Source organism: Chinchilla lanigera, unplaced genomic scaffold (genome assembly GCF_000276665.1).
Source record: "Chinchilla lanigera isolate Chin_1 unplaced genomic scaffold, ChiLan1.0 scaffold00037, whole genome shotgun sequence".
NCBI classification, from domain to species: Eukaryota; Metazoa; Chordata; class Mammalia; order Rodentia; family Chinchillidae; genus Chinchilla; species Chinchilla lanigera.
In genome coordinates this window covers 13,477,445-13,496,765 of record NW_004955438.1, presented here as the reverse complement: position 1 = coordinate 13,496,765, position 19,321 = coordinate 13,477,445, and the positions used below count along the sequence as shown (strand labels likewise).

The following is a 19,321-nucleotide window of genomic DNA, read 5'->3' as shown; positions in this document are numbered from 1 at the left end:
CAGTCTAAGTAGAGGAGTGATTCAGAGAATGGAGAAATCCATTTTCTACATTGTTATAGTTTGGATATTGAATATCCTCCCAAAGACCCATGTGTTGAAGATTTCTCCAGGCTGTGGTGAGGATGTGGAGAACTTAGAAGGTGGGTCCTTGTGTTAGTCAGCCTTCCTATTGCTAAGACACAGTACCTGACACTCATAACTTACAAGAGAGAAGGTTTACTATAGCTCATGGTTTCAGGAGGTTCAGTCCATGGTGAGCAGGCTCCAAGGTAGAGCCCTCATGGGAGAAGGGTGTGATGGAGCAAAACTGCTTTGTTCATGGTGGCTGGGAAGCAGAGCAGAGATACAGTGCCAGAGAGGAATGGGCAAGGGACCAGATATAGTACCCAAGTTCACACCTCCACGACCTAATCCAACACACCTGAGAGTGTTGTCACTCTGCTAGGTGTTTCTTAATCCAATGAAGTTGGCATATCAGTGAATGGTCACAGTCCTAGTGGAAGGAAGTTTGGTCATTGAGAGCATCCTTTGAATGGTGTATCATGTCTCTGGCCCCTTCTCCTCTTCCTTTGTTGCCTGGCCACCATGAGATGAGCATCATATACTCCCTCTCTGATGTGCTTCCTCACCACAGGCCCAAAGCAAAAGAGCCCACCATGGACTGAACTCCCGGAAACCTTAAGTCAAAATAAACCTTTCTTTCTTATAAGTTGTTTATCTCAGGTATTTTGTTACAATTTAATGGAAAGCTGATTAACATACTCATGATGGAAGAGGTGCTGAGACATAAACAGGAGTTTACCAGTTGTGGGAGAGTGTATCTAGGCAGAGGGAGCAGGGTAGGAAAAACATGAAGGTATCAAACACCACAGCCCGGTGGCAGGTCAGCTCTTAGGAGTCTCCAATTTGGCAGTGCAGGAGGTGCCAGGGCAAAATGTAAAGGAGCAACCTTAGCCCCTGCTGGGGTCTCTACAGAACCCTCCTATCCTTGGAGTTCACAAAATGATGACTGGATGTTGTTTGGGAGCTTTCTGTGTGGGTGAGGGCTAGGGCTGCCTGAAACACCAGAGTTAGGGGAAGAGCTGAGCTGGGGCCAGGTCAAAACAGATCCTGAGAGGGGGCTTAAGGTACTGGCCAAGGCAGGTACTGAATGGAGTTTAATAGGAGAGTCACATGATCAGATTTAGACCTAGAAAATGCCACCCTGGTGGGGAGAACAGAAGATGGGGTAGGAGGAGGAAAGGGCGAGATTGAGGCAAGGGGAGCAGTCAAGATGTTGGACAGTCTAGGCAAGGCAAGGTGTGAACAAGAGCTGGCCCAGTGGGGGAAATGAGGGCTTACTGGAGGAGCATTAATTACACAAGGAGAATCCCAGGGCAACTTATGAGACATGTCATACAGTAGCCCCCTGTCCATGGATAAGAGCCTCCCAGTGACCGCTTGAAACTGTAGTCCATACCACGCCCTATATAATTGTGTTTTCTCCTACAGACACATACCTATGATAAAGTTTAACTTACAAATTAAGCGTTGTACTTGTAAGCATTAACTTACAAATAAGCATTGTAACTTACAGATTAAGCATTAACAACAACTAATAGTAACAGAATAACTATAACAATGTGTGACAAGAAAAGTCATTTAAAACTTTGACTTTTTCTATTTCTGGAATTTTTCATGTAGTATTTTCAGATCTCGGCCACCGATGGGTACCTGAAGCCGTGGATAGGTGGCGCTGCTGAGTCTAAGAGCTGGAGGAGCACACACCACAAGCCGATGCCTTTTCTTAGTGACACACGTGTTTTTCCTCTGAGTTCTGTGCAGGCAGCTTTCTGGCTTGGGTGACGAAGTGACAGATGGCAGTGCCCATGGGATTTCTCCAAACTGGACTTTCTTAGAAATCCCAAAGATTTTACTGTGGGGCGGGGGCGGGGGCCAGGGCAGGGGCGGGCGCGGGGATGGAGTGGGAATGGTGGGAGGGTGGCTTGCCCCGGAGCAGTAGTCATGAGTGGGCCTCTGTGCCGGGTTCTATGGGCTCCCTGGGGCTGGACAGAGGTCCCTGGTGACTGAAACACCAGGCTGTAGCATCTGACCACTGGCAGACTTTGACTCCCAGAGACCTAGGCTCTTTACCTGATGTCAGGAACAGCCCCCGGGGAGGGCAACATCCACATCTCCGGCTTACACTGGCCCAGCAGGGGCAGAGGACCTCGGTTGGCCTGGCAGAACTTTTCAAAAGCTGGTGCCAGGGACCTGTGCAGGACCACTATGCTGGCTCGGCACAGCCCTGGGTAGTGTGGAGGAAGGACAAATGCACACTTAGTTGCTGTTTAATTCCACATGTATTAAAGCATTACAGACGCCCAGAAAATTGTACCTCAGTGTACAGGTTGATGGATTTTCACAAAATGAACACACACACATCATCAGCATTCACCAAGAGACAGAACATTATCCGCACCCCAGAAACACCCCTCCTGCTCCTGCCAACCTCCACCCCCTTTAAGGGTGTTCATCATCCCAGCTTCTAACGCTGCGTATTACCTTTGCCTGCTCTTGGGCTTTACAGACTAGAATCACATGCATGTGTCTTACGGGTCTCTTGTTATTTAACAGTATGTTTGGGAGACGCATGCACCTCGTGTATTTTACAGTACTTGTTCACTCTCACTGACACATGAGGACTGGCCAGCTTGGGTTATTACCAGAGTTGCGGCCATGCACATTTTAGAACATGCACACTGGGGCACATAGAAGTGCATCCCTGTGAGGCATACACCCGGGGCTGCAGGGCAGATACTGCTTTAGGAGATACTGCAAGCAGTTTCCCAAAGTGGCTGGACCAGTTTGCGCTCCCATCGGTGGTGTGTCTCTGGTGCTCGGGATGCCTGTCTTTTCCATTCCAGCCCCATTCTGGCAGCCGTGGGGCGGTATCCTATTGTGGTTGCAGTGTGCATTGCCCTGATGACTAAAGAGATCAAGTTCCTTTTCATCTATGTTACTGGCCACCTGGTTATCCTTTTTGGGAAAGAGGTGTTGCTGTCTTTGGTCTGGGCAGATTGAGTGTTGACTGAGGAGGCATACAGAATCTTTGACTCTCTCTTCAAGCAGACTTAACAGAGCTGAGAGGAAAACCCTCACTTATAACATCATAACCTCCTGTGAGGCAGCCAGCCATCCTCTGGAATGGGAAGTGTGTTGGTTTTGGAGGGAACCCAAACTGAGCTTGGATCTGGTTCTGCCTCTGACTGTGACCATGGACAGTGGCTGTGCATCTTCAGCCTCACTTTTTCCATCTGCAAGATGGGTATAATTATTTCTACCTCAAAGATGTCTCAGCAAGTTAAAGTATATACGTTCCTTAACACATCAGTACTCATGAGCTTATATTCATTCAGTGGAACCCTGTACACATTTGAAATTGTGGTACAGAAGAAATATATATTGATTACATTGAACATGTTTATGATGTATTGTTAAAGGAATGATGCTAGGTAGCAAAACGGTGTGTTTGACAAGTTCTTCTTTCTATAAAATTGATAAGAGAGAGAACTAGAAGCAAATACATCTACATGTTAATCATGGTTGTCTCTCGGTAATAAGGCTGAGAGTGATTTTAATTTTCTCCTCTGCATTTTTCTCAATATCCTAAAATTAAGACTGCATGTTTGAGTGTTGGAACTTGGTCTCTTGGGAGGCAGTGTTAGGAGGTAGGGACTAGTGGGTGCAAGATACTCATGAATGAACTAATGCCTTCTTTTCTGGGTAGGTTCTTGCTCTCACGGTACTGGCCAAGTTCCCACAAGAGCAGGTTGTACAGGAAGTGCACCCCTATTGTTCAGACTTTGGCATGCACCTGCTTGCCCTTCTGCTTTCTGTCATAAGTTGAAGCAGCATGAGGTCTTTGCCAGATGCTGGCTCCAGGCTCTTGGCTTCCCCGCACAAACTTTTCTCCTTTATAAATCACCCAGTATTAGATATTCTGTCCTAGCCACCGAAAATGCACTAAGACTCAGACCATCCCAAAGAAAAATGTAATTATGCTCTACTGGAGAAATAACCTTGGAGACAATTCTCCTGCTTCTCTATCAACATCTGGATTTTTTTTTCCTGCAATAATATTGTTAAGTAATATTTATGGAGTGCTTATGATGTACCAGGGTCTGCGCTAAGTAATGTGCACATTTAATCATTCAGAGAAATAAAGGTTCAAAGAGATCAAGTGATTTTCCCAGGGTTACACAGCCAGTGTAAGGCTCAGTCAGGATTTAAACCTGAGTTCCTCCCACTTTGTCACCGCACCAGATCTACTTGGCCAGGGCGTGGGGCCTCCATGGTGGTGGAATGGCTCCATCAACAGCCCCAGCACCTTCCTCCTCAGGGATTGTGGAATGAAGCAGATTCAACCATCTGCTGGGGAAAATCGAGCACCAGCTTCTACTTGAACCAGTGGGACCTGGAACACATTCATCCCAAACCCAGTGGTACTTACCAATGCTACTCCCCAAATCCAGATGCCTGCACACCCCAGCTGCCAGAATCCCAGCGCTGCTGCCCCAGGTCCCATGCAAGCCCAGCATGGTTACGAAAACAATCAGGAGAGAGGTGGAGGAAGACAGCAGCTCTGAGGCCTTCCCTTCCCTACCCACTACTTCCCTCCAGATCCTATTGGGAGGACAAATTGGATTTTTAACACAATATTGGATTTGTACGTTAGATGCACAAATCTTCTTTGTTTCCTTTTTAATTAAAAGTACTTCAGGGGCACTGTGTTTAGGTTTTGTTTGTCTCCACCTCTAGAGACGAATAGAAAAGTCTGCGTCGTCCCCATCAGCAACAGGACACAGAACAGAGGCCTCTGCATGCCGTTTTGGAGAGGGACGAGGCCACGGGGCCTCCCTTAAGGGTCTGATGGGCTTCACACAACCCTGGAGTCTTGGGCTCCACTTAAGCTCATGACGCTTTCTCTTTGTGGAGAAAAATGGAACGGTCCTTCTGAGCGTTTTCCTCCAAAATCAATTTTTTGAAACTTAATAACAAGAAAACAAAACATCCTTTAAGGCTCCTAATTTGATTTAAAGCCCCAGAAGACAGTGCAGAGCTGGCGTCTTCCAGCTGTTTGGTAAATGAGCTGCTCTCATCCTGAAACATTTCACAGCAGCAGGTGCTAAGAAGCGAGCACAGCTCAGGTGGCCTTGCTCATGGTCCTGGCGGGAAGAGTCTCAGGCTACTTTCCTTTTGGAGACGAGGACTGAGAGATCATGCAATCTACCCTCACCTGCGCAGCTAAGTGAGGCGCAAAGCTGGGATTCCAGCCCAGGCTGTCAGACTCTGGGGCCTAAGGTCCTGGCCGCTCTGCTCTATTGTCCCTTGGAGGTCCCAGGAAGCAGTTGTACCCTGGAGTTAGTGCTGGCTGATTGTGTGTAGCTGCTTGGAACAGACCTTAGTGACTTCTCCATAAATTATGCCTCCTGGTGTTCAGGGGCACATTCCCCGCCCCACTGTAACCTTTGCCCATGAACTCTGGCCTTGTTTGTGATTTGCTCTGGCCCATAGGTCATGAGTGAGTGTCTTGATACACACTTGTACACTAAGGCACGAAGGCTTGTCTTCCTGGAATGCTGTCTGTTGGAGCTCTGAGCTACTATGCAAAGAAGTTTGGTTGCCACTAAGCTTCACAGAGAGGTAAAAAAGAGAGCAAGAAATGTTAAACCTGACCGTCCAACTGTCCCAGGGGTCACCAAAATGTGAGGGAGGGACCATTTTGGATCGTCCAGCCTGATGGCCACCACCTAAACCAAAAAACCACTCCACTGAGCCCAGCCCTGGTACAGAGTTACGAGAATTACGGTGTTAAGCCACTAAGTTTTGAGGTACCTTGTTATACAGACGACTGTGAACCCAAAATATGGCACCAGAGGCCAGGCCTGTCAATAAGCTAAATGAAAACGATCTTGTTCAAATATTTTAAACAGTGCTTCTGGTTTTCCCTCTTGTACTTACACTAGAAAAGTTTTTTTCTTCTAGTTGTGAAGTTTGGCTGAGACCCAGGTCAATGGCAAATGTGATATGTGTTTTCTCTCTCAGGGCCCTTAGGTGTTCTCTGAGAAACAGTGCGGAGATGGTGCAACCCATAGAATGAGGCCAGTCCCTGGTGGGAAGGCTTAGTCTGAATCAAAATCAGGAGAATGCAGCACAACCTGGAGGCTCTTTTCCTCTAAGGAAAACCCCTCTTGTCATCTGAGCCTATGAGCCCTTCCCTGTGTGGAGCTGTGACCCAGCAGGAGTGGGTGGCCCTAGAAGATCCACACCTGGAATCTGGCTGAAGATGCCAGATCATTCAAGTGAAGTAGTCACCAGTGCTGATGGCATTCTGCTCTTGCTTTCTGTGCCTTGTAGAATTTCTGGCCCCAAACAGCTGGTATTCCCAGGATTCTTTTTTCCAGGGCTGGGGTTAAACTCAGGCCTTCATATTGAGTTACTTCCCCAGCCACCCTCTTCGTTTTGTTGTTTTTTTAAAAATTCTTTATTGGGATGGAGTCTGCTAAGTTGCCCAGGTTGGGTTCAGAGTTGTGATCCTCTTGCTTTGGCCTCATAGGATTACACTTATGCACCTCCATGCTCAGCCAGGACTTTTTTTTAAGCATCTAGCACTACTTACCCCCAGCCATGCCAGATGCCTTTCTGATAATTGCTTTCTTTGATAGAATCAAGCTCTTTGTGGCAGAGGGAAAGCAGGACCTCAGGCAGAGTGTGAAAGGTATCATGCCTCCTTAGATGGGTTGCAAGGAATCTGGGGGATGGAAGAAGAGAATAGGTTAGAAGGCACAGCCTCTTGCAAGGTTCAGGGTCAGCAGCAGATGTCACCTCCGGGGCTATCTGGGCTGGGCTTGTTTGGAGCAGTTCTCCTGCTGGGCAGGTCTGAGTTTCTAGTGGGAAATTCCTAATGCTGGTGACTCAGCCTCTGCTTTCTCCCTTTGCCTTCCCCCTGACCTGCCTTCCCCGCTTCTCTGGGGCCCTTCTGGTCCTCAAAAGCAGCTCAGAATCTACCTCTATGAAGCAGCCAAGCAGCTTCCAGGGCCCTGCCCATTCTCGGAGCTTTCTTTGTAACACTCATTTGGCCCAGAGCCACAGTGACCTAATATTCTACTGGACCTTGAGCTCCTTTCTCTCCGAAATGCTCAGAGGCAGGGATACACATTGGACTTCTTCCCCAGGATCTGGAGCTTGGATTGAGACCTAAGCATGTAGCACAACCCCAAAGCACTTTTGATGGAGGCAGAAAATGAATGAGTTCCATTTTCCATTGGACACAAAAGAACAGGCCGATAGCCTGGGTGCACATGACTTCCGTATTTGGAGTTTGGATCCTCGGAGGTAGGAATTTCATGTGTTCCTTTTTTAGGCTCCTTCCACACCATTCTAGGTATGGTCATTTATACAGACATTTGGTAAGTAGATTGTAAAAACTGAATGTGTTTTTAAAGTCATTGCCAAAAGCTTTAAAAATCATTTTTAAAAATAGAGATAGTCTCAAAGCTCAGTTATGTCCAGAAAGGAATCCTGTAAGTTGACTTCTTATATGGTTCCAGTATGTTAGCAGAATATGCACTAGAAAGCCGCATTGTGGTGGCCTGTAAGGCATGGTTTATGTCATTTTGATCCAAATAGACCCAGGCCCTTTCATAGTAATACAAAAGTAAGATTCAAATGTTTGTTGAATGACTGGCTGACTATAGAATAGAAAAAAGCATGAATCTAGGGGCAGTTTCATAGTGAGGGTTCTGGGTAAGCCTCATTTTCCACAACTCTTTCTATCTAAAGAGAAGAACTGGATGAAATTCCTAATCACCAATGTATGTTTTCAACTCTAATCTCAAGCACAGAAAATGCTGTAAGCCCGGGGACCATTTTAACAAAGAATTTGAGATTGCATAAAATCTCTAACAATCAAAACAAAAAGAAGATTGCCCTGGAAGGGAGAGAGGTGTATTTAAAACTGTCAGGAGTGCTTTAATAGCTGCAGGAACAAAGAAGACACCCAGGAGAGAACAGTCAGTCCTGCTGGCTGGGGCAGGGTGCCCGAGGGGCGGGGTGAGGTTGGATTCCTACCCCAGTGGCCTATAGCAGCTGCTTTGGCAGGTCAAGCCCTGCTTGTCTGCCAGTCTGAAAGAGCCTGCCTGGGCCTAGCAGGCCTGGCTCCCCGGCCCAGTAGCTGAGTCATCAGCTAAGGTCCTGGATGAATGTGAGTTCCAGGGCCACTCAGAGGACTTAGCACCTCCGCCTTGGACTCCGTATTGGCCAGATAGCCATTCCATAACCATGGAGGGACCACGGCCAGGGTCTTCAAACTGCGCATGCTTTGTATTCAGAGGAGGAAATGGAGTTCACCGAAACCCACTGAGAATACCGATACCCACAGGTACCTGTGGATCTCTCCACACCCTTTTATGACTAGAGAAGGCTGCAGTGCAAGGGGCTGCTGTTTGGCAAATAAACTGTAGCCTGAAGATTGTAGTCTCTTGTTTTTTTCTCTTCTTAATTTATTATGGTTTCAATGTAAATGTAAGTGAATTTTGTATTGTTTTCTTGCATTTTTCCTTTGCAGGTAAATAAATGAAGCTAGTGACTGGAACTGTGAAATGCATGCTGGGAGGGGCATCTTGCCCACTGGGAGGAAAAGAAGGCCCAGAGCCCTTGCCTTATAGTCATCCCCCTTGAGGGCCAGGGTCAAGCAGAGGGTGAAGTACGGGCTTATTAGCTCCTACCAAAGAAAATTTCTCCATTTACCAATCAGAGAATGCCCACTCATAATGAATGACAGCACCTTCTGCCGCATACAGGTACCCACTGTGTGCCAGGGACAAGTTAGGGCCTTTACTCATACCTTCTCTTGGTTTCTTACTACAGTCCCACCAGAAAGGCATTGTTAATCCCATTACAGACAAGAAAACTGAGTCTCAGGGAATCCGAACAAGTTACCTAAAGTCCCATAACCAATAGGTAGATCCCAATTCAAAAATAGGTCTAAGTTTAGGTTTGTTTTGTTGATATCTGTTATCTATATCTATGTATCTATATATTTATCTAGCCACCCATCCATCCATCCACCCATCCCTTTATCATCCATCCATCCATCCATTCATTTACCTATCTATTTATCATCCATCCATCTACCTACTCATCCCTTTATCATCCATCCATCCATCCATCCATCTGTCTATCCATCCATCCTGTAGTGTTAGGAATCCCATCCTCAGTACGTCTTAGGAATAACAGGGGCCACCTGCTTACACCCTGCAAGGTGATTGTTGGGTCAGTCTCTTGAACACATATGTTACATTGGGGACTGAATTTTGACTTTCTCAGGTTTTGTACCACGACCTCTGGTGAGCCCGCTGCTGGGTGGCCCAGGTGTCTTGCCAGCTCAGCAGACGTAGAATGAGATGAGACTCAGACTGAGCCTCATCAGACACAAACAGCCTGGGCTGCACTCCAAGAAGCCACTTTTCTGTTGAGAGCTCTCTCTTTTTTCTTTAGAGAAGAACAAACTATCAGATCCACAAACATTATCCCCTAATATCAAATATACTGGAGAGGGGCCCCACAGACAGTCCTTAGCAGAACCTGACACATCCACAACTCCAGTGTAAAAACATCTCCTCTGTGCTTACCTAGATGACTGAAATTCTACCATTACAGTCAGTTTTCTGCTTTATCCAAGCAATCCAATTCTAGAAATGCATCCTACAGATTAGATGTTCTCAAACAGTGGTTGAAACAGTAGTAGCATACAGGCCAACATTGTAATAGAAATAATTGAGAAACAACCTAATAAAGCTTGATTAAACACATTGAGACTTGCAGTATAGAAGAGTAGCTAAATGAACTACAGTACATGTCTTAATCTGTTTTCTATTGCTGTAACAAAATACCTAAGACAGGTTAATTTATAAAGAATAGATGTTTATTTGATTCAAAATTCCAGAGACTGGGAAGTCCAAGAGCATGGTGCCAGGATCTAGGGAGGGCCTTCTTGCTGCAATATAACATAGCAGTGGCCATCATATGGTACTAGTTTGGTTCCCCTTTTTCTTACAAAGCCATTAATGTCATGGGTGGGGGGTGCACGATCTCAACTAATCCTAATTACTTTTATAAGGCCCACCTCCAAATACCGTTAGCACATGAATCTGGGGATAAATCTCCAACACGTCAGCTTCTGAGAGAAACAGTCAAGCCACAGCAGGATATCCATGCCATACAAAGAGGCACCATGTAACTTTCAAAACGAGGCAGCTCTCTACAGCTCATCTGAAACAATCTCCCAAGGATGTAAGGGGAACAAGGCAAGGTAGAGGATTCCATATGCTCTTCCATATTCCATGATCTCTTCGGGTCTACCTGGGTCACCTCTAGGAGGATGGGGAAAAGCTTGGTGCCAGCGGCCCTTCTGGAGGGGACACTGTGGCCAGGGCCAGGGTGGGAGAGGTAGTGTCACACTATAGTTTGCACTGTGCTGTGGGGTGGCCCTGATGGAAGACAGGTTTCTGCTGTTTGTCTTTTCTGAGCCTTTTGAATAGCACCACATGTCTTATGTAATAAAAAACAGAATTTAATTAAAAATATAAAGGAAGGTAGAATCAGGTCATATTCCAAGAAATGAAACATTGCAATCAAATATAATCAGTCCCTATCACTCTGAGAGTTCGGGTCACTCATGGGTTTTCAAATTCTTTTGCGACACCATTGGTGGTCTGAGCACCCTGAGCTTTCAGAGGTAAGAAAATACAGCTGATTTAAAGAGCATGCATCTGGGACATGGCTACTGTCCCAATAATCACAGCTGCCACTTGCTGAGTGCTGGTCACTTTGTGCTAGGTGCCTGTGACACAGGTGGCTGCTAAGCCTCATGACAGCTTGGAGGGCCACTTCTAGCCCCAGGGTGCAGAGAGGAGACCTGAGCAGGCCACACCATGTGAGCTTGGCTGAGAGGGGAGCAGGGATGGAGCCTGGATTTAACCTCAGTGGGCCCTGCTGGCTACTGGACCATCAACTGCAGTGGCCTCAGGAGGAGCAGGGAACATACAGATGCCATTTATTCATCCCCATTACCTACCTAGTATGGTACGCTGTGGCACTGAGTAGACTCTTGGGCCAGCAGAGGGAACCAAGCCGAGCAGGTTCCTGACCTCCAATAGGGTGCTCTCCATAGGGTGGAGAGCACAATAAGCAAGAATCCACAGGCGAGTCCTAGAAGAAGCTGCGGGGCAGGGAAGGGCGTGGCTGTCATGAGAACCGAGGCCAGCTCAGCACTCCTCTGTTTCCATTCAGCACCAAGCTTGGTTCTGGCACCTAAACATCCTCCGCTGAATTTTGGTTTGATTTGACCCATGTCAAACTATAGCCTTTTTTGCTCTTTTAAATCCCAAGGCGCAGTGCCACTTTGAACTGTACTCTAGTAAATAAGCACTTCCCTGCCCTCCTCTCTGCATCTGCCCTCCACCCGCAGTCCCCCACCAACTCCTCAGCGTGGGCTCCTGACCCGCAGCAGCCCAGCCCAGCCCACCCCACTAGTGACCCTCTCACTCCTTCCCTTTGTCTTCCTCACACAGAGTCTCCACTTGGCCTACCTCGTGTGCTCGCTGGCCTTCATACTTACCCAAAGCCCCCCTCTGCACGTAGGACACTCACTTTCTGCTATTTTCTCCGTCGTCCGCATTTTCTCTTTCTACTCTGTTACCCTACATTCCTGAGGGTCTCCTGGGCTCTACTGCCCCGAACGCCCCTTCTCTGGCCAAGTCCAGGCAACCAGGCTCACTCTGTCCTGCAGGACAGGCCTGTTCACCCTTCTCTACAAACCCCACGGGCCCTACGGATCCGGGCCTTCTCCCACGCTGTCCGCACAAGCCAAACATTCTTTTCCCCTCTGATGGCTGAGCAAATCCCAGTAATCTCTCAGGGAGGACACAGATCACTCCTTTTGACTTTGGTGCTAATTTCTGGGGTTCTGGGGTGCTAGGCCACTGAGGAAGGTAGTCAGGAGGTAGCCTTAGTGTGTGCTCTGAAGTGGAGTGGAACGGGGGCTTGGACTATATTTGGGGCCCAGTCCTAAATTCTTTCTTATGAACCACTTATACTTCTTCCCTTACAAAATAACCAATTATAAAATTGACTACTGTCTAGTCCACCCATCCCACTTATCTTTCCTTCCATCCACCCATCCATCCATCTACCATCCACCCATCCATCCATCTACCCATCCACCCATCCACCCACCCATCCACCCATCCACCCATCCATCCATCCATTACCCACCCATCCACCCATCCATCCATCTACCCATCCACCCATCCACCCATCCATCCATCCATTACCCATCCATCCATCCATCCATCCATCCATCCATCCATCCATCCCATTTATCTTTCTTTCCATCCATCTGTCCATCCATCTGTCCATCTGTCCATCTGTCCATCTGTCCATACACACACATACACACACACACACACACACACACACACACTCACTCATCCATTCATTTATCAGGCATCATGGTAGAGAGCACAGATTCAGGCCAGACTGTCCAGAGCCTCAACCTAGCTCTATACTTAGGAGGAGGTCTACTATCTTATCTGTAAAACAGGACTGGTAATAGTATACACCTCACTGACAGCTGAGAAGTTGACACACTCGAGGTTCTTGGGACATTTCTTGGTCGTGTCCCCAGTTAGCATTGTGGAAGCACTGCTTGTGATTATCACTGTGCACAGCGTGTTGGAGACACCGTGGTGAATAAGGCAGCCACAGCCCACGCTCACAAGGGTTTACCAGCCTGGGAGACAGACATTAAACACATAATTACCATTGTGTCTGTCTCTCGGGGAGAACAGAAAGGTAAATATTTGACTATCACACCAAGTGCTTAGTGCTCCTGGGCCTCATGAAGTAGGGGTAGAAGAAAGGAAGGAGCTGAGTCTGAAGGGACGAGTGGGGCATCTGGTATGCAAAAAGAAAAGACCTTCTCAGCCCAGGGTGCAGCAGGAGCAGTGTGAGGGAGGCACAGGAGGCACCCAGCTTTCAGTGCTGCAAGAATATGTGATACAGGTAGGAGGCAGGAGCAGGGCGTGGGGTGGGGGTGCAGAGGGCAGCTCATGAGAGATGTGCATCTAGAAAGCCTTTCTCCCAGAAAAGAAGCTGGCAAGAGACAGGCTGCCTGAGTCCTTCGTGTGTCCTGCAAGACCAGTCAGTGCTGGGTACACCTGAGGGAGCAGCCAAGGTCCTACAAAGCACCCATTTCATGTCCCTTGCTGCGGGGAGGGGCAGAGCCAGCAGCCCACACAAAGGTCCCTGGGATGAGACAGCCAAGGAAGCAGGAGAGAGGACAAGGGCCCCAGGAACCAAGGGTAGAAGTGTTTCATGCAGGAATTAGTGTTCACAGAGGTCAAGAAAGAGAAGAACACCAAATCTCCACAGGCTCTGTAACCCACATTCTATCTCCCACACCACCATGATGGAGCCATCCGACCTCAGCCAACCAAAATGCACAGGGGATACCTTATATTTTTATAGAATTGCATTTGGGACCTCATAAAACGAGGAGACACAGCCCGCTTTCTTGAAGCTTACAGTGTAGCCAAGAAGAACACATTATTCACAAGAGCATACAATTCACGGTGCTACAAAACTCCATTTCTGGTTTCCGTAGATGTTCCCCGGATCACTTCCCCACAGCCCTACAACTTGATAATGGGAGAACAGATGAGTAGGTGGATAGACCTTGTCTCTACTCATTAATTTTTGTGGTGGGAGTTGCTCAGTGTTTGCCAAGAGAGTTGCTGGTGGTAGCCTAAATACAACTGCAAATTTGCAAAATAAATGTTGCAGTAAAGAAGAAGGCATCCTAACCATACAAACATTTCGTTAGAAAATGTCATTACAGTAACAGAGACAAAAGATTGGGGAAATGCTGGCAGTCATAATTAGTATTTGTTTATTTAATAGGTCAGATATAATGCTCCCAGGATGCAAAAGAGTGTTAACAAGCAACAAGCTTTCATCAAGACTGATGGTGGCTCCTTCTCCATCTCTTGTAAACAGTTCAGTCCCAGAGTCATTGGAGAATCCATGGTGGAGGGCAGGGGACAGGAAACTGTGATTGCCCAAAGCAAGGTGTCGGAGCCCAAGTTGGGTAAGGACAACTCAAGGAGGATGGCTTGGCCATGATGTCCCAGCCTAGTGAGTAAGGAGTGTCCTGCACATGGGGGATGTTGGCCTGGTATGGCTGGGAGTGGAGCAACGCCCAGCGGAGTGAAGGGCAGCTGAAGAAGCAGTGGTGGAGACAGTTTCTACCCGTGATTAATAAAGCATGATTACATTACACATTACACGATTCCAGGAAACTTTGTTTCTCACTGTTGGAGGAGGGAATCACAAATATGGAAATGATGAAAATTAGAATAAACTCTGTGGTTTTGGATTAACTCCGGATTTATCAGAATGAACCAGTGGTTTTTAATAAGATATTCCTTGTTCAATGACCAAGTCCTGTTCCCGAGACTAGGTTGCTAAGTGAATTGGTCAATAAATGAGGACTTGTATACAGTAAGTCCCTGACTTACAAACATTCGAGTTGCAAGTTTCACGGATACCAATGGACTTCGCATTATGAACATTTGTAGATGCAAACAAATTGTGGAGGTAGCTCACATGTCTGCTGGACATTGTCACACTTGTGCTGCTGTGTGCTTACTATACAGTGCGATAGTGTACAATAGTGAGTACAGCCGGGGACTTACTGTATTTGTGTGTGTGTTTGGTTTTTATGCTTTATGTTGTATATTTGTGTCAAAGGTGTATAAGACTCTCTTTGCCAGACTTACAAATGAACCTGACTAACAAACATTCTCCTAGAAGGGAACTCATTTGTAAATTGGGGACTTACTATATGATATGTCTATTACAATATTCAGAACAGAGAAATGGTTGAAGGAAACTCCAACTTGATGACTTTGTTTTCATTTGCATAACTCTTACATGCAGCACTGTAATATATATGAGAACATAAAAACTATAGTACCATACATCATCAAAAATTGCAGTACTGTGCTATAGAAGAAGTCATCTTAAGGCCGCCCTGCTACTCATATTCCTGTATATTAAGTCCCAATGTGGGACATAAGTCTCAGAGGTAAGTTGTAAGTCTGAATAGTGCACCTGGGCACAAGTCTAAATAGCTGTTAAACAAGTAGGTTGTTAAAGGAGGAATGTCTGTACATAGAGCTCAATTTTTGAAATAGTAAAGGTATAGCCATGTGCCATGTCACACACCTGTAATTCCAGCTACTTGGGAGGCTGAGGCAGGAGGATTGAGAGTTTAAGGCCAGCCTGGGTAACACAGTAAGACCTTGTCTCAAATGAAGTAGAAATGTGTGTGTGTATATGTGTGTGTGTGTGTGTGTGTGTGTGTGTGTGTGTGTGGTGTAACATCCTCTATTTCTGCCTAGGAGTAGCAGCACCTCAATAGGAATGAGCACATTAATGTTTGGATTGTGGATTCTAAATACCATTTTCTATTAAAATAAATCAAGATTCCTTGAGGAAATGTGAGTTCCACGGCCAAGGATAGGGAAAGAATAAGATGAACCTGGAGTATCTTTTCATGCCAGGAAGTGAAGATGTGCCAAAGAATCATGAGGGCACATAGAAGAGATACAGACTGAAGAGGTTCTCGCTGGTCAGGTTGGGGTATTTGGAGGTTTAAAATTAATAATGACAGGAATAGATTGTAACTTACTAACAGGGGAATCCATAAGTCACAGAATCCATAATATACAGAAATAAATAAAAGTTGATGAATAATGTGATAAAAAGGTGCCTTGGAGTGCTGTTCTTGCAATTTTTATCACTTTGTGATTGCTTCAAAAGTCTAAAAAGTGAGAAGAAATAAACTTTAGAAAAATTAAATTGTAGGTAAGCAAAATGTGGAATACACCTAAGTGGAATATTATTCAGCATTCAAAAAGAAAGAAATTCTGAAAAGTATAAAAAAACTAAAAGTTTCAAAGTCTAAAAATGAGAAGGAATACACTTTAGAAAAATTAAACTGTGAGTAAGCAAAATGTGGAATATACATAAGTAGACTATTATTCAGCATGAAAAAGGAAAGAAATTCTGACACATGCTACAATGTGGATGGACCCTGAGAGCATTTTGTTAAAGTCAGACACAAAAAGACATATACTATATGATCTCACCTCTATGAAATACCCAGAGTAGTCAAATTCCATACAGACAGAAAGTAGAATGGTGATCAGCAGGTTCTGGGGAAGGAGAGAATGGAGAATTAGTGTTTAATAGATGCAGAGTTTCAGCCTGGGAAGAGGGAAATATTTCAGAAATAGATGGCAGTGACAGTTGTACAACAAAGTAGGTATGCCATAGATCCTTCCACACAAAAGTGGCTAGAACGTTAAATTTAATGTTATATATACTTACTTATCCTAATACAAATTTGCAAATTAAAGATGCAAATTATGATGTAAATGTTTAGTTTCAAAGTACTGATGTGATAACTCACATCAGACCCAGACTGTTTCTTTTTTTTTTTTTTTTTTTTTTTGGTTTTTCTCCGGTACCGGGAACCGAACTCACGACCTTGCGCTTGCCAGGCAGGCGCTTTTGCCGCTGAGCTAAATCCCCAGCCCCTAGACTGTTTCTTAAATATCAACTATTCTCCAACTCCAGAGCTCCTGTCCCAGCTCATGAACAGGAGCACATCACAGGAGAGGAAGGTTTATGTGTGTCGGCCTCACATGACTAAACACTAACTTCATGTCTCTGAAAATCTGGCAGTAACTCTGTCCAACATGACTGTGAATATCCATTCTTAAGAGAGTTATAGAATATTTGAGAGCCTCATATCTCAAAGTGAATCTGCTTTTAGTTATTCAGCCAAGTAAAGCAACCCAACCAAGTGGCAAAACTCCAAGGTATGACTGCTGTGGGCAAGAAAGGCCAGGCCTTCTGTTTCATAGTTGGCTTGGCAATAAAACTAGAACACACTTGTCTGCTGATTTAATGTGGATTTTTTCAATGGCTACATCTTGTCAAATTCCTGTAACCATGAAATATGACCCAGGAACCCACATGGCGTTTGAGTGTAGATGTTACCAACAGTAAATGCTGAGTCACATAGTTCCACTGGTGAATGCTGGGGGTAAACGAGGCAGTTACATTACTAGCTGCCCTTACACTGCTCGGTTCAATGATGTGACTTGCAACATCACCATGAGCACCACTGCCTGCTTGGAAAGGTCAGAGGCTCCATGCATTTCAATCCCTGGGAAAAGACGTGGAGATACTGCCTGCATGCATAGGTGACACTCTGAACTACCCAGCAAAGTACTTATTCTCAGTCTTTGGGTTTCTGTTCATGTCAAATGCCACATATGCCAGGATAGACATTTCACCAGCACCTTCTAGTTCTATGATATTTATAATCTGTAATTACTTAATTTTTCATGAGTTGATAGTGTTATTGATTACTATGCTTCAGTTTTGTTGAGATAGGGTCTTGCTCTGTAGTTTGGGATGGCCAGGAATTCACTATGTAGCCTAGACTGGCCTCAAACTTGCCTCAATCTCCCAAGTGCTGGGATTACAGGCAAGCACTGGGATTACACCACACTTGGCCCTATGACTCATTTTTTAAAAATTCTTTTTCAGGGATGTGTATATATTACTTTAATTGAGAGTAAAATTAATTTCAATTGGTTAGTGCTTAAAACAACTGGTTTCAGAGCCATATATGAGTCTGGAAATACATATATGAGTCTGGAAATACATTTCCAGCCCTGAAGAATGACTGCCACTTGACATTTTAAATACATAGAAACAGATATGAGGTGTGATAGAAAACTACAGTCAATGTTTAAATTTTTAAAAATTTATTACAGTAAAAGATATATTGTCAGTGTATAGTCAGTTTCTGTCTGGGGTGAAAGATCCAGAGAATGGAGCACGAGGTGCCTCAAATGAAAAGAAAAACAAAGAGTGAGAAAGTTATGGGAGGGTGGGAGTGTGCAGCCTCTGGACTGAAGCCTCGTTTACAATCTTCTTCAGCCTTTTACAAACAGAAAGTAGCAACGGGGCAAATGGGAGGAATAATTAACTGGATTACGAGGACAATACAATTTAATTATCACAGGAATGAGACTTGACTTAGTTAGCCATTATGTTATTATTCCTTTGGGCATATCTCAGCAAAACATCTAGTGTTGTCCAGGCAGCTTTCCATGGGGACACAGGTCCTGCTATCATTTCCTTTTACACCAATTCTTTTGCTAGACTTCCCCCCGAATCAAACAATCCTATGGCTTGGTCAGGCTCAAAGTCCCAAGTAGGTAACACATTGAAGGGTGAACTATAAAATGTCCTTCTCCACAATATGTTGCCCTTAATTTCCCTCCAAAATATTCCTCCAGTCTTCCAACACACGTATACCATTTTTCTTGGCATTTTCCAAAGCAGCTGTAGAAGACCTCTACCATGTTTTTAGCTGTGCTGTTGGGCCGCCGTGATGCTCTGAATCTATTCAATGCATTTATTTTTCATGATCATTTTGACTTTGAGGGGGGAGCCGGGAGGCACACAGTACAAGATCCGGTGAATAAGGTGGATGAGGACACACCATAATGTTTCTGCAAGCCTGCTTTCTGTTGGATGGCACACAGCAGCAGCATTTATCATCTTTTTACCACACCATATAAAGGCATTCATGCAAGAGGATTTCCAGAACTGCTTCCAAAAGTGGCAAGAATTATGGAACAACTATATTCAAAGCAAGGGGTGGTGGTGGTACTTTGAAAGGTATTAATGGCAATGTATATTTTATTGTAATAATTTAAAAAATTAACTCTACACTATTTTTTGATCGCTCTGTGTGTGTGTGTATGTGTGTGTGTGTGTGTGTGTGTGTGTTTAAAATAAAGGCTACCTTTAACCTTAATCATTTCTTGTTTGGACTAAGTAATACAAGACCATTAGGTTTAAAGGGTATATGTACATATGGGTTATGTTTCAGAAGACATATGATAAAACCACATAAAAAGGAGCTAAGCTCTGGTCAAGTTCATTTATATACCTGTCAACAGCCTTACAGAAACGTTTGTGTAGAGAGTATGGGCTGGGCCTATGGTATTGTTTCAAAAGTTCTGCTAAAGTTGCATTCAAGAGTGGTTAAGGCTGGGCCTCGCTCTATACTTCCTGAGGTTTCACATACTCAGAACCACAAGACTAGGCAGGGTTATACCCACCTCAC

General features: G+C 45.2%; 1 protein-coding gene across 3 annotated transcripts in view; it reads right to left on the bottom strand.

Annotated features, from left to right (window-relative positions):
• Nucleotides 1–19,321, bottom strand: part of LOC102015449 (chromosome unknown open reading frame, human C14orf159) — a 114,087-nt gene that overhangs the window by 58,204 nt on the left and 36,562 nt on the right. For 2 of the 3 annotated variants that reach the window (XM_013517221.1, XM_013517220.1), the window contains exons 2-5: nucleotides 11,120–11,263; nucleotides 6,662–6,793; nucleotides 2,134–2,287; nucleotides 1,714–1,836 (exon numbers count right to left, since the gene is read on the bottom strand). In XM_013517221.1, the coding sequence (XP_013372675.1) occupies nucleotides 1,714–1,836; nucleotides 2,134–2,287; nucleotides 6,662–6,767 (383 nt within the window). In that variant the 5' untranslated portion in view covers nucleotides 6,768–6,793; nucleotides 11,120–11,263. The remainder of the gene's footprint in view (nucleotides 1–1,713; nucleotides 1,837–2,133; nucleotides 2,288–6,661; nucleotides 6,794–11,119; nucleotides 11,264–19,321) is intronic. The other variant, XM_013517222.1, reaches the window with a different exon arrangement.